The sequence below is a fragment of the Scyliorhinus canicula genome, chromosome 16 (genome assembly GCF_902713615.1).
Source record: "Scyliorhinus canicula chromosome 16, sScyCan1.1, whole genome shotgun sequence".
In the NCBI taxonomy this organism is placed as follows: domain Eukaryota; kingdom Metazoa; phylum Chordata; class Chondrichthyes; order Carcharhiniformes; family Scyliorhinidae; genus Scyliorhinus; species Scyliorhinus canicula.
The window spans coordinates 114,804,018-114,819,754 of NC_052161.1; the positions used below are offsets into that span (position 1 = coordinate 114,804,018).

Genomic DNA, 15,737 nt, shown 5'->3' on the forward strand with positions numbered 1-15,737 from the left:
CTCATGATGCTGCTAGTCACCCTCCCAAAAAAGGCCCTAGGGATAAAGATGGGAAAACACTGAAAGAGGAACAAGAACCTCGGGAGAACCGTCATTTTGACGGACTGCACTCTACCCGCCAGCGATAGTGGCACCATGTCCCACCTTTTGAATTCCTCCTACATCTGCTCCACAAGCCTGGTAAAATTAAGCTAATGGAGAGTCCCCCAACTCCTGGCCACCTGCACCCCCAGGTATCTGAAACTCTTCACTGCCCTCTTAAACGGGAGCCTCCCAATTCCCTCCTCCTGATCACCCGGGTGTACTACAAATACCTCACTCTTGCCTAGATTTAACTTATAGCCCGAGAAGCTCCCAAACTCAGCCAACAGCTCCATCACCCCCGGCATTCCCCCCTCTGGGTCCGCCACATACAACAGCAGGTCGTCCGCATACAGCGATACCCTATGTTCTTCCCCACCCCGCACCAGGCCCCTCCACCTCCCCGACTCCCTCAGCGCCAAAGCCAAAGGTTCTATCGCCAGTGCAAAAAGCAAGGGGGACAGGGGGCACCCCTGCCTGGTCCCACGGTAGAGCCTGAAGTACTCTGATCTCCTTCCATTGGTAACTACACTCGCCATCGGGGCCTCATCGAGCAACCTCACCCATTTGATGAACCCCTCCCCGAATCCGAACTGGTCCAGCACCTCCCACAGGTACCCCCACTCAACTCTATCAAACGCCTTTTCTGCATTCAGCGCCGCCACTATCTCTGCCTCCCCCTCCACCGCCGGCATCATAATAACATTTAACAATCTCCGCACATTCGTGTTGAGCTGTCGTCTCTTGACAAATCCTGTCTGATCATCGTGTATCACCCCGGCACACAGTTCTCTATCCTGGTGGCCAGGATCTTCGCCAGCAACTTAGCATCAACATTGAGGAGCGAGATTGGCCTGTATGATCCACACTGCAAGGGGTCCTTATCCCGCTTCAGGATCAGAGAGATCAGCGCCCGTGACATCGTCGGGGGCAAAGACCCCCCTCCCATGCCTCATTGAAGGCTCGCACCAACAGGGGGCCCACCAGATCCGCATACTTTTTATAAAATTCCACCGGGAACCCATCCGGCCCCGGCGCCTTACCTGACTGCAATTGACCAATCCCCCTGACTAGCTAACTAACTCTATCGGCGCACCCAGCCCCTCCACCAGCTCCTCTTGCACCTTTGGGAAACGTAGCTTGTTCATGAAGTTCTCCAACCCCCCCCCCCCCCCCCCCCCCCCCATCGGTGGCTCCGACCGGTACAGTTCCTCGTAGAAGTCCCTAAAGACCCCGTTCACCTCCGCCCCCTTCTGCACCACATTCCCACCCTTATCCGTCACTCCACCAATTTCCCTAGCCGCATCTCGCCTACGGAGCTGATGCGCCAGCATCCTGCTCGCCTTCTCCCCATACTCATACACCGCACCTTGCGCCCTCCTCCACTGTGCCTCTGCCTTTCTGGTAGTCAACAAGTCGAACTTGGCCTGCAAACTACGCCGTTCCCCCAGCAACCCCTCCTCCGGTGCTTCTGCGTACCTCCTATCCACATCCAGGAGCTCCCCCACCAGTCTCTTCCTCTCCCTCCTTTCCCTATGGGCCCAGATGGAAATGAGCTCCCCCCGGATCACTGCTTTCAGAGCCTCCCAGACCATCCCCACCCGGACCTCCCCCATGTCGTTGGTCTCAAGATACCCCTCAATACTTCTCCGGACCCTCCTACACACCTCATCAGCCAACATCCCCACATCCAGGCGCCACAGCGGGCGCTGGTCCCGCGCCTCCCCCATCTCCAGATCGACCCAGTGCGGAGCGTGGTCTGAAATTGCTATGGCCGAATACTCGGCATCCTGCACCTTCGGGATCAATCCCCTGCTCAGGACGAAAAAATCTATTCGGGAGTAAACCCTATGGACATGGGAGAAAAAGGAATACTCCCGCGCCCTCGGCCTCCCAAACGTCCAGGGATCCACCCCTCCCATCTGGTCCATAAACCCCCTCAGCACCTTGGCTGCTGCCGGTCTCCTACCCGTCCTTGAACTGGACCGGTCCAGTGGGGGATCTAGCACTGTGTTAAAGTCTCCCCCCATGACCAGGCCCCCTGCCTCCAGGTCAGGAATGCGGCTCAACATGCGCCTCATAAAGCCAGCATCATCCCAATTCGGGGCATATACATTAACCAGCACCACCTTCTCTCCCTGCAGCCTACCCTTCACCATAATATATCTGCCCTCCTTGTCCGACACCACCTCAGACGCCTCGAACGTCACCCTCTTCCCCACCAGAATCGCCATCCCCCGGTTCTTCGCGTCTAATCCTGAGTGGAAAACCTGCCCCACCCACCCCTTCCTCAGACGAACCTGGTCCGCCACCTTCAAGTGGGTCTCCTGGAGCATAGCCACGTCCGCCTTCAGCCCCTTCAGATGAGAAAATACCCTAGTTCTCTTAACCGGCCCATTCAGCCCCCTCACTTTCCAGGTGATCAGCCGGATCAGAGGGCACCTCGCCCCCCTCCCCCGCCGACTAGCCATATCTCATTGACTGCTCGCCCCAGGCCAGCACACCCCGCCCGACCCGTTCCCCATGACGATAACGCCTCTCCTCAACCCCCCCCGGCCCACACCAGCTCCTTCCTGGCCATTCCAGCAGCAACCCGGTATCCCCCCCCCCCCCAGGCTAGGACCCCTCCTAGCCGCAACGCACCCTCCATGGTACTTCCGTGAGTCAGCTGACTTCTGCTGACCCCAGCAACTCCCGCCAAAACCCGGCCCCTCCTGACATGGGGTCATCCCCCCTCCTACCACACCTCCTTGGCACCGCTTCAGCGCGGTAAAAAACCAGTAGAGGCCGTGCCCGCACCGCCAGCTCCACCCCCCCGCCCCGCAGCGCGGGAAACCAGAGGAAAGCCCAAGCTTTCACACTGCCCCACCCCACTCTTCTGACGCAGCTCCCCAAATTCCAGCTCCACCCCATCCCCCAGCCCCGTACAGAAGAGAAATTAAAAAAAAAACAACAAACCCCCAACATTCCCCACATAACCCAAAACCATACCCAACAGACCCACCCGGAAACAGAGCAGAAAACCAGCATAAAAAACACATGTCAAAGTTACAAAAACAGCAACAGCAAAAACAGAAACGACCATAGTGCACCGGACCCCGCAGCCCCCAGACCCTAGTTCGAGTCCAGCTTCTCCGCCTGTACAAAGGCCCACGCCTCCTCCGGGGACTCGAAGTAGTGGTGCTGGTCCTTATATGTCACCCACAGACGCGCAGGCTGCAGCATTCCAAATCTGACCTGCTTGGCATGCAGCACCGCCTTCGTCCGGTTAATCCCGGCCCGCCGCTTACCCACCTCTGCACTCCAGTCCTGGTAGATTCGCACTACCGAATTCTCCCACTTGCTGCTCCTCTCTTTCTTGGCCCAGCGCAGCACACACTCCCGGTCACTGAACCGATGGAACCGCACCAGCACCGCCCTCGGGGTCTCATTTGCCTTAGGCCTCCTGGCCAGCACTCTGTGAGCTCCCTCAAGCTCCAGGGGCAAATGGAAGGACCTCGCCCCCATCAACGAGCTCAACATCGTGGTCACATAAGACGGAAGATCCGACCCCTCCAGCCCCTCCGCCAGGCCCAGGATCCTCAAATTCTTTTGCCTCGTGCGAACGTCCAGCTCCTCCAAGCGGTCTTGCCACTTTTTGTGAAGTGCCTCGTGCATCTCCACTTTCCCCACGAGGACCACGGCCTCCTCCTCCCGCTCAGCGGCCTGCTGCTGCAACTCCCGAATGGCCACCCCCCAAGCAGCTTGTTGGTAGTCGCATTCAGGGAGTCCAACAACTCAGCCTCCAGCTCCGCAAAACAGCGCAGAAGAGCAGCTTGCTGCTCCTGCGCCCACTTCCACCAGTCCTCGGGTGCTCCGCCGGCCGCCATTTTGTCCTCCTTCCCCCGCTTTTCCTGGGGAGCTGCTGCAGCCTTTTCCTTTGCCCCACTCCGGGTAAGCACCATAAATTTCGGGGAATGTTCCTCCAAACACCTTCCCCCACCGGGAATCGTCGAAACAGCGCCGTTTGGGGACCTAAAACAGGCCCGGAAGTCCTTTAATAGCGGGAGCTGCCGAACGTGCGGCTTAGCTCCGCATCGCCGCAACCGGAAGTCTCGACAGGCCATATTTTAAGTATTCTGTCCAACGCTAGTTCCCAGGATAGAAGAGAGGCATTCGTGTTTTGGAAGGAGTGCAAAGAAAAGCTATGAGGCTGATGCTGAGTAGGAAAGATGGCTAACATTGCGCCATGAGGCATGATCGTAAAAGAAGGCAATTTCTAACATTGTGCTGTGGGGCATGGTGGTAAAAGAGACCAACAGATTTGCGTGTGTGAAAAACTGCAGCTCACTGCAGAATGAATTTTGCGGGAACAGTCAGAATGATGGCTTGAAACTGGACAATTTCCTGATAAGTCTTTGTTTTAGAACAGCAAGAACAAGGGTCTCTCAAGGACGAATCTGGCCTGTGGGCCACAGGATTGTTTATATGAATGAATAACAAACTAAGAACTAAAACCTTATAAAATATCAGGGATTTCCGAGATTCAGCAGCGATAACTCTGGGATCGACATTCACAAAACAGGACCTTGAGTTTAGAAGCTCACAGCACACACACTCCAGAGCTAGTCTGGCCAAGTTCTCTCTATGAAAAAAATGAATGAAATGAAAATTGCTTATTGTCACAAGTAGGTGTCAAATGCAGTTACTGTGAAAAGCCCCTAGTCGCCACATTCCAGCGCCTGTTCGGGGAGGCTGGTACGGGAATTGAACCGTGCTGCTGGCCTGCCTTTCAAAAGCGATTTAGCCCTGTGCTAAACCAGCCCCTATCGGGTAATATTTTGGTTCAAGTTGTGACTTTTGAAACTTATGTTACTGTTAAGTAAGAAGTCTTAGTGAGTTAAATAAAACTAGTTTTGACAAAGGGTCATCATGACTCGAAACGTTAGCTCTTTTCTCTCCCTACAGATGCTGCCAGACCTGCTGATGTTATCCAGCATTTTCTCTTTTGGCAAGGACTGATTTATCTGTTTCGTCAGTTGCCACCAGCAGAGGGCAGCAACACTGATCTCTAGTGTTAAAATTCTAAATTAAGGGGAAAGATTTTCACTTTCAAACAACGACTTGCATTTATGTACTGCCTTTAACATAGTAAAAGATGCAAGATGCTTCACGTGAGTACTATCAAGCTAAATTTGGCATTGAGCCCATAAGGAGATGTTAGGATGGATGATTAGATGACCAAAAGCTTGGTCTCAGAGATAGGTATTAAGAAGCACTTTAAAAGAGGAGCGAGAGTTTGAGGGAGTCGGGGCGTTGGGCGGGGTTAAGAAAATCCTTGAGTTTAGGATAGTGGCAGCTGAAAACGCAGCCAATGGTAGAGTGATTAAATTTGGGGATGTCTGAATTCTCATTCTGAGTACCCGAGGTGGCGCCGGAGCGTGGCTCCGGGGATTTTCACAGTAACTTCATTGCAGTGTAATGTAAGCCAACTTGTGACAATAATAAAGATTATTATAATAATAAAGATTATTATTATAAAGTCAGAATTGGAGGAGCACACCGATCTCAAAGGATTGTAGGGCTGGAGGAGGTTACAGAGGTATGAAGAAATGAGACCAAGGAGAGATTTGAAAATAAGAATGTAAAATTATGTAATTTCCAGACTGGGAGCCAATATCACTCAGCAAGCACAAGATGATAGATGAATGGGATTACAATATAGTTTTGGATGAGCTCAAATTAATTGGGGGGGGGGGGGGGTGGTGTGGAAAATAGTAGACCAGCCAGGAGAGGGGTTGGAATAGGCAAGTCTAGAAGTAACAAAGACATGGCTGAGCTTTTCAGCAGCTGTTGAACTGAGGCAGGGCAGAGTTGGGCAATGTTACCGTGGTGGTAATAGGTAGTTGTGCTGATGGAATGGATACATAGTTGGCAGCTTATCTTGTGATCAAATATGACTCCAAGACGGTGAACAAGACCAAAACTTTAACATGTGTGTATATATATACACTTTTTTTTATTTTTTAGATTACCCAATTATTTTATTTCCAATTAAGTGGCAATTTAGTGTGGCCAATCCACTTAACCTGCACATTTTTGGGTTGTGGGGGTGAAACCCACGCAAACACGAGGAGAATGTGCAAACTCCACACGGGCAGTGACCCAGAGCTGGGATTCGAACCTGGGACCTCAGCGCCGTGAAGCAGGGGTTGTTTAGCACAGGGCTAAATCACTGGCTTTGAAAGCAGGCCAGCAGCACAGTTCAATTCCCGTAACAGCCTCCCCGAATGTGGCGACTAGGGGCTTTTCACAGTAACTTCATTGAAGCCTACTCGTGACAATAAGCGATTTAAAATTTTTAATTAATTTTAACCACTGCACCACATGCCGCCCTTGAACATGTATACTGTATTAAGCTTACACTCCAGCGTAGCACTAAGGAAATGTTGCACTGATGAGGGTATAATTTTGCATCTGACATTGAACCGAGGACTTGTCTCTTATTTAGGCATATGTAATATATCAGTGGCACTTTTTAAAAGAGCATGGGTTTACCCTGACCAACATCAGTAGAAGCAGATCGCCTGGCTAGCCACTACAATCACTGTAGGACCTTGCAAATTGGCTCTCTGTTTGCCTATATAACTGACGCACGATCAATCACTAATGAAGCGAGATTGTAGACCAATTAAAGGCTTTAATGAACAAGTAGTTACCCCAGCAGCTCAGGTACAGAATGACTGCTGTGGGTGAAACACAGACTCTTATGCTCCATCTGCTGGGCGGAACCAGCAGGCAGGTTCTACCACTCATACTACAGTATAAGGTACATCCCACCTAGGTACCGCGATACCCCTAATATAGCCTACCACATTCACCCCCTGTTTAAAAAAAGAGCCTGGCGGGGGTGGTAGCCTTGCTTTTACAGTGGTAGAGGTTATAGCGGTACCCTTCGATGCCTTTACATGCAATACACATATTTACAGACAATTATTTACAAGTTCATTTTACAATGAAACTATCAGCCGGTCGGGGGCCCTCTGGTCGTCCTCTGCGATCGTCGCAGTCCCGGCAGTGATGCTGGCGTCGGCTCGGGCATCCGTGGCTCTAGGAGCGTGTCGTCTTCAGCTTTATCGCATCTGGATAGGGCTTTGGGAGGACGGATCCTCCTGGGAAGGAGGCTGCGGTTGTGTGCGCCGGTGAAAAAGTGGTTGAGGTGAGGGTGGGGATCCAGCGGGGGTCAGATCCCAGAGGGAGACCGTGTCTTGTCGGCCGTCGGGGTGCGCCACATAGGCGTACTGGGGGTGAGCATGGAGATGTACCCTCTTGACTAGTGGGCCCGACTTGTGGGCCCATACGTGTTTGCAGAGTAGGACGGGTCCGGGGGCTGCCAGCCATGTTGGGAGCGTGATCCCCACGGAGGACTTCCCAGGGAAGGCAAGGAGACGTTCATGAGGTGTTTTGTTGGTAGACATGCACAGTAGTGAACGGATGGAGTGAAGTGCATCGGGGAGGACCTCCTGCCATCGGGACACTTGGAGAATCTAAGACCATAGGGCCAGTAGGACATCCTTCCATACCATCCTGTTCTCCCTCTCTACCTGTCCGTTTCCCCGGGGGTTGTAACTGGTCGTCTTGCTGGAGGCAATGCTCTTGCTGAGCAGGAATTGACGCAGCTCGTCACTCATGAAGGAGGACCCCCTATCGTTATGGATGTAGGCGGGGAAACCGAACAGGGTAAAGATGCTGTTGAGGGCTTTAATGACGGTGGCAGCCATCATGTCGGGACAGGGGATGGTGAAAGGGAACCGGGAGTACTCATCAATCACGTTTAAGAAATACGCTGAGGCGTTCAAAGGGGCGGGAAGCCTTCACCAGGTGCACTTTATCTAGCCTGTAGAGTGCGGCTTGCACTCCGCGCACATTTGGCAGTTTCTGGTTACGGCCCTGACCTCCTCGATGGAGTAGGGCAGATTGCGGGTTTTAACAAAATGGAAGAACCGGGTGACCCCCGGGTGGCAGAGGTTGTCGTGGAGGGTCCGGAGTCGGTCTACTTGTACACTTGCACAAGTGCTGCGGTTCAGGGCATCAGGAGGCTCATTGAGCTTCCCGGGACGATACAAAATCTCATAATTATAGGTGGACAGCTCGATCCTCCACCGTAAGATCTTATCATTCTTAATTTTGCCCCGCTGTGCATTGTCAAACATGAAGGCTACTGACCGTTGGTCATTGAGGAGAGTGAATCTCCTGCCGGCCAGGTAATGCCTCCAATGCCACACAGCTTCGACAATGGCTTGGGCCTCCTACTCGACGGAAGAATTGCGGATTTCTGAGGCGTGGAGGGTGCGTGAAAAGAAGGCCCCGGGTCTGCCTGCCTGATAGGGTGGCAGCCAGAGCTACGTCTGATGCATCGCTCTCGACCTGGAAGGGGAGGGACTCATCGATTGTGTGCATCATTGCCCTGGCGATGTCTGCTTTGATGCGACTGAAAGCCTGGCGGGCCTCTGCCAATAGGGGAAAAACCATGGACTGGATTAGTAGGCGGGCCTTGTCCGCATAATTTGGGACCCACTGGGCGTAACAAGAATAGAAGCCCAGGCAATGTTTCAGGGCTTTGGGGCAGTGGGGAAGGGGAAACTCCACGAGGGGGCGCATGCGTTCGGGATCTGGGTCTATGACTCCATCATGCACTACGTAGCCGAGGATGGCTCGGCGATCGGTGCTAAACACACATTTGTCCTTGTTATAGGTTAAGTTAAGGATTTTTGCGGTATGGAGGAATTTGCGGACGTTGGTGTCGTGGTCCTGCTGGTCGTGGTCGCAGATGGTGACATTGTTGAGGCACGGGAACGTGGCCCGCAAACCGTATTGGTCGACCATTCGGTCCATCTCCCTTTGGAAGACCGAGACCCCATTTGTGACACCAAAGGGAACCCTTAGAAAGTGGTAGAGCTGCCCATCTGCTTCGAATGCAGTGTACTTGCGGTCGTCCGGGCGAATGGGGAGCTAGTGGTAGGCTGATTTAAGGTCTACTATGGAGGAAACCTTGTATTGCGCTATCTGGTTGACCATTTCAGATATGCGGGGGAGAGGGTACACGTCGAGCTGCGTAAACCTGTTGATGGTTTGACTGTAGTCGGAACCATCAGGCAGGTTCTACCACTCACACTACAGTATAAAGTACATCCCACCTAGGGACCGCGATACCCCTAATATAGCCTACCACAATAACAATGATTGAACTTCCTATTTTAGATCTGCTAAATGTAGTTCTCTGGCATGAACAAGATTTGATTTGGCTGTTCTGACCTCATGGTCACTATCCTGCAAGCACTGACTGTTTAATAATAATAATCTTTTATTGTCACAAATATGAAGTTAGTGAAAAGCCCCTAGTCGCCACATTCCTGCACCCGTTTGGGTAAGCCGGTACAGGAATTTAACCTGCGCTGCTGGCCTTGTTCTGCATTACAAACCAGCTGTCTAGCTCACTGTACCAATGGGTTGCTACTTCCCAATAAACTATATCCCAAGCATGAATCTGAGCTTTCAGAAGAGACAATGGAGCAGGAATAGACAACTGAATGGAAAGTTGCTCGTTTCTGTAGAAGGGTCATATGGACTCAAAACGTTAACTGTTTTTCTCTCTCTACAGATGCTGACAGTCCCGCTGAGTTTATCTGGCATTTTCTGTTTTTATTTAATGTTCACCTGTCTCTGGATCATCTGCTCCTCATTGTGTTTTCTCTCTTTTGCAGAGCTGAGGAACGTTGGTGCTGTCCGTATTGGAATCAGAAGCTGGCAAATCTTCTCATGGATCCCATTCCAATCTGCCTCTTGGTGTGCTACATCACTGACAGAAGACAATAACAGGCACATATTCTTGACAGGTCTGCACACCCAAACAAATATATTATTTTGTGGCAATAACCGTTGCTATGTGGATAATTGCAAGTTATTTTGCACACAGCAATGTCCTGTAAATAGCAGTGAAATAAATGACTGGTGAATCTGTTTTTGGTATGGCTAAGGGTGGAATACTGGCTGCAAGAACACACTGCTTTTCTTTGAACAATGCCAAGGGATCTTTTAACATCCAAAAGAACTGAATCAGATGGATGGGTCCTGTGAAACACCTCAGACAGTGCAGTATATCTTCAGTGGTGCACTGAAATGCCAGCCTACATTAACTCCCAAGTCCTGCAGTAAAATTACAACAATTTGTTTCACAGGCAAGAGTACTCAACCTAGCCAAGCTGACATTTAGATATGGCAAAATATGGGCGTAACCCTTCAATTCCACAGTTCCTGATTTCAAAAGCAGGCCATATCAGGGCCTGGTGAGATAGGTCCTCCCAGATAGGATTGTACTGAGAGAAAGATCCTGCGTTATGCAGACCATTGTAAATACTTGCAAAATAAACCTATCTTACATTTACCATCAGCCTCCTCTGTACCATTATAATTTAGAAGGAAATACCAGAGGCATAATCACTCCTTTAAATTCAGGTGTTACAGATAACCTAAAAAGCGGGTTAATCTCACAAGTGATTTTAAAGCAGTTTGTTAAGTAGTTCATTAAGAATCAACAGGGCAGTCCGGTTGCGGCTATGCGGAGCTAAGCCGCACGTTCGGCAGCTCCCGCTATTTAGGGACTTTTGGGCCGTTTCAAGGGCCCCAAACGGCGCTGTTTTTACGCATCCCGGTGGGGGAAGGTGCCTGGAAGAACTTGCCCCACACTATATGGTGCTCACCCGGAGTGGGACGAAGAAAAAGGCTGCAGCAACTCCCCCAAAAAACGGGGGAAGGAAAACAAAATGGTAGCCGGCGCAACACCCGAGGACTGGTGGAAGTGGGCGCAGGAGCAACAGGCCTCACTCCTACGTTGTTTTGCTGAGCTGAAGGCTGAGCTGCTGGACTCCATGAATGCAACTACGAACAAGCTGCTTGGGACCCAGGCGGCCCAGGAGGAGTCTATTTGGGAGTTGCAGCAGCAGGCCGTTGAAAGGGAGGAGGAGGCCGTGGTCCTCGTGGGGAGTTGCACGAGGCACTTCACAAAAAGTGGCAGGACCGCTTGGGGGAGCTGGACGTTCGCACGTGGTGAAAGAATCTGAGGATCCTGGGCCTGGCGGAGGGGCTGGAGGGGTCGGATCTCCCGGCGTATGTGACCACGATGCTGAGCTCGTTGATGGGAGCGGGGTCCTTCCATTTGCCCCTGGGGCTTGAGGGAGTGCACAGAGTGATGGCCAGGAGGCCCAAGGCAGGTGAGCCCCCAAGGGCGGTGCTGGTGCGGTTCCACCGATTCAGTGACCGGGAGTGTGTGCTGCGCTGGGCCAAGAAAGAGTGGAGCAGTAAATGGGAGAATTCGGTAGTGAGGATCTACCAGGACTGGAGTGCGGAGGTGGCTAAGTGGCGGGCCAGGTTCAACCGGACGAAGGCGGTGCTTCATGCCAAGCAGGTCAGGTTTGGAATGCTGCAGCCTGCGCGCCTGTGGGTGACATACAGGGACCGGCACCATTACTTTGAGTCCCCGGAGGAGGCGTGGGCCTTTGTACAGGCGGAGAAGCTGGACTCGAACTAGGGCCTGGGGACATACTTTGGCCGTCTTTGTTTCCGCTGTGGCTGTTTTGTTTCAACTGTTTCAACTTTTTTAACTACGACATGTGTGTTATGTATGCTGGGTTTCTGTTTGCTCTGTTTACGGGTCGGTTTGTTTGTTGGGCATGGTTGTGGGTTAGGTGGGGAGTGTTGGGGGTTTGTGTTTTATATGTTCTCTTCTGTACGGGGCTGGGGATTGAGGTGAAACTGGATTTTGGGGAACTGCGTCAGAAGGGTGGGGTGTGGCAGTGTGAAAGCGCGGGATTTCCTCTGGTTTCCCGTGCTGCGGGGCAGGGGGGGGTGGAGCTTGCGGTGGGGCGGGGCCTCTACGGGTCTTCTTTCCCGCGCTGCAGCAATGCCAAGGAGGTGTGGCAAGAGGGGGATGACCCCATGCCGGGAGGGGATAGGTTTTGGCGGGAGCTGCCGGGGTCAGCAGAAGTCAGCTGACTCACGGAAGTACCATGGAGGGTGCGTCGCGGCTAGGAGGGGTCCTAGCCTGGGGGGGGAGGGGGCGGGGGGGGATACCGGGTTGCTGCTGGAATGATTAGGAAGGAGCCGGGTGGGGAAGAGGAGAGGCGCTATCGCCATGGGGAACGGGTCGAGCGGGGTGTGCTGGCCTGGGGCGAACATCTGCCAAGCTATGGCTAGTCGGCGGGGGAGGGGGGCGGGTTGCCCTCTGATCCGGCTGATTACCTGGAACGTGAGGGGGCTGAACGGGCCAGTTAAGAGAACCAGGGTGTTTTCCCATCTAAGGGGGTTGAGGTCGGACGTGGCTATGCTCCAGGAGACCCACCTGAAGGTGGCGGACCAGGTTCGTCTGAGGAAGGGGTGGGTGGGGCAGGTTTATCATTCAGGATTGGACGCGAAGAACCGGGGGGTGGCGATTCTGGTGGGGAAGAGGATGCCGTTTGAGGTGGTGTCGGACAAGGAGGGCAGATATATCATGGTGAAGGGTAGGCTGCAGGGAGAGAAGGTGGTGCTGGTGAACGTATATGCCCCGAATTGGGATGATGCTGGCTTCATGAGGCGATTGTTCGGCCGCATCCCGGACCTGGAGGCAGGGGGCCTGATAATGGGGGGAGATTTTAACACAGTGCTGGATCCCACACTGGACCAGTCCAGTTCAAGGACGGGTAGGAGACCGGCAGCGGCCAAAGTGCTGAGGGGATACATGGACCAGATGGGAGGGGTGGATCCCTGGAGGTTTGGGAGACCGAGAGCGCGGGAGTATTCCTTTTTCTCTCACGTCCATAGGGTTTATTCCCGGATAGACTTTTTTGTCCTGAGCAGGGGATTGATTCCGTGGGTGCAGGATGCCGAGTACTCGGCCATAGCGATTTCGGACCATGCCCCGCACTGGGTTGATCTGGAGATGGGAGAGGCGCAGGACCAGCGCCCGCTCTGGCGCCTGGATGTGGGGATGCTGGCGGAGGAGGAGGTGTGTAAGAGGGTTCGGAGAAGCTTTGAGGGGTATCTGGATACCAATGATACGGGGGAGGTCCAGGTGGGGATGGTCTGGGAGGCTCTGAAAGCAGTGATCCGGGGGGAGCTGATCTCCATCCGGGCTCACAGGGAAAGGAGGGAGAGGAAGGAGAGGGAGAGACTGGTGGGAGAGCTCCTGGAGGTAGACAGGAGATATGCGGAGGCACCGGAGGAAGGGTTGCTGGGAGAACGGCGCAGTTTGCAGGCCAATTTTGACTTGTTGACCACCAGAAAGGCGGAGACACAGTGGAGGAGGGCGCAGGGCGCGGTATATGAGTATGGAGAGAAGGCGAGCAGGATGTTGGCGCATCAGCTCCGTAGGCGAGATGCGGCTAGGGAAATTGGTGGAGTGAAGGATGGGGGTGGAAATGTAGTGCAGAAGGGGACAGAAGTAAACGGGGTCTTTAGGGACTTTTACGAGGGATTGTACCGGTCGGAACCTCCGAGGGGGAGAGAGGGGATGGAGAGCTTCATGAACAGGCTATGTTTCCCAAGGGTTCAAGAGAGGCTGGTAGAGGGGCTGGGGGCGCCGATAGAGTTGGAGGAGCTAGTCAGGGGGATCGGACAAATGCAATCAGGTAAGGCCCCGGGGCAGGACGGGTTCCCGGCGGAATTTTACAAAAAATATGCGGACCTGGTGGGTCCCCTGTTGGTGCGAACCTTCAATGAGGCATGGGAGGGGGGGGCTTTGCCCCCGACGATGTCGCGGGCACTGATCTCTTTGATCCTAAAACGGGATAAGGACCCCTTGCAGTGCGGATCATATAGGCCTATCTTGCTCCTTAACGTAGACGCTAAATTGCTGGCAAAGATCCTGGCTACCAGGATAGAGGATTGTGTGCCAGAGGTAATTCACGAAGATCAGACAGGATTTGTCAAGGGGCGGCAGCTCAACACGAATGTGCGGAGACTGCTCAATGTTATCATGATGCCGGCAGTGGAGGGGGAGGCGGAGATAGTGGTGGCGCTGGACGCAGAGAAAGCGTTTGATAGAGTTGAGTGGGCAGCACGGTAGCATAGTGGTTAGCATCAATGCTTCACAGATCCAGGGTCCCAGGTTCGGTTCCCGGCTGGGTCACTGTCTGTGCAGAGTCTGCACGTCCTCCCCGTGTGTGCGTGGGTTTCCTCCGGGTGCTCCGGTTTCCTCCCACAGTCCAAAGATGTGCGGGTTAGGTGGATTGGCCATGCTAAATTGCCCGTAGTGTCCTAAAAAGTAAGGTTAAGGGGGAGTTGTTGGGTTACGGGTATAGGGTGGATATGTGAGTTTGAGTAGGGTGATCATTGCTCGGCACAACATCGAGGGCCGAAGGGCCTGTTCTGTGCTGTACTGTTCTAAATTCTAAACCTGTGGGAGGTGCTGGAGAGGTTTGGATTTGGGGAGGGATTCATCAAATGGGTGAGGCTGCTTTACGCGGCTCCGATGGCGAGTGTAGTCACAAATGGAAGGAAATCGGAGTACTTTAGGCTCTATCGTGGGACCAGGCAGGGGTGTCCCCTGTACCCCCTGCTCTTTGCACTGGTGATTGAACCACTGGCCATGGCGTTGAGGGAGTCAGGGAGATGGAGGGGTCTGGTGCGGGGTGGGGAGGAGCACCGGGTATCGCTGTATGCGGACGACCTGCTGTTATATGTGGCGGACCCAGAGGGAGGAATGCCGGGGGTGATGGAGCTGTTAGCGGAATTTGGGGTCTTCTCGGGGTATAAGCTAAATTTAGGAAAGAGCGAGGTATTTGTAGTGCACCCGGGAGATCAAGAGGAGGGAATTGGGAGGCTCCCTTTCAGGAGGGCAGTGAAGAGTTTCAGGTACCTGGGGGTGCAGGTGGCCAGGAGTTGTGGGGCTCTCCATAAGCTTAACTTCACCAGACTAGAACAGATGGAGGAGGAATTTAAAAGGTGGGACATGGTGCCGCTATCGCTGGCGGGCAGAGTGCAATCCGTCAAAATGGCGGTTCTCCCGAGGTTCTTGTTCCTCTTCCAGTGCTTGCCCATCTTTATCCCTAGGGCCTTTTTTTAAAAGGGTGACCAGCAGCATCATGGGATTTGTTTGGGCGCATGGCACCCCGAGGGTGAAGAGGGTCTTCTTGGAGCGGGGTAGAGATGGGGGGGGGGGGGGCTGGCGTTGCCCAACCTCTCGGGGTACTACTGGGCGGCCAACGTGTCGATGGTGCGTCAGTGGGTGATGGAGGGGAGGGGGCAGCATGGAAACGGATGGAGAGAGCGTCCTGTGGGGATACGAGCCTGGGGGCCCTGGTAACGGCGCCGTGGCCGCTCCCTCCCACGAGGTATACCATGAGTCCGGTGGTGGCGGCTACCCTCAAGATGTGGGGGCAGTGGAGGCGACATAGGGGAGAAGTGGGGGGCTCGATGGAGGCTCCGTTAAGGGGGAACCATAGGTTTGTCCCGGGGAATATGGATGGGGGATTTCTGAGGGACCTGTTTATCGACGGAAGGTTTTGCGAGCCTGGGGGAGTTGGAGGAGAAATTTGGGCTCCCTCCGGGAAACATGTTTAGATATCTGCAGGTAAAGGCATTTGCTAGACGGCAGGTGGAGGGATTCCCTGCGCTCCCCGCGAGGGGGGTGAGTGACAGGG

The 15,737-nt window shown here is 53.5% G+C and overlaps 1 protein-coding gene across 2 annotated transcripts in view; it reads right to left on the bottom strand.

Annotated features, from left to right (window-relative positions):
* zmynd12 (zinc finger, MYND-type containing 12) overlaps positions 1–15,737 on the bottom strand; it is an 83,327-nt gene that overhangs the window by 62,474 nt on the left and 5,116 nt on the right. For both annotated transcript variants that reach the window (XM_038821465.1, XM_038821464.1), the window contains exon 3: positions 9,778–9,919. In XM_038821465.1, the coding sequence (XP_038677393.1) occupies positions 9,778–9,919 (142 nt within the window). The remainder of the gene's footprint in view (positions 1–9,777; positions 9,920–15,737) is intronic.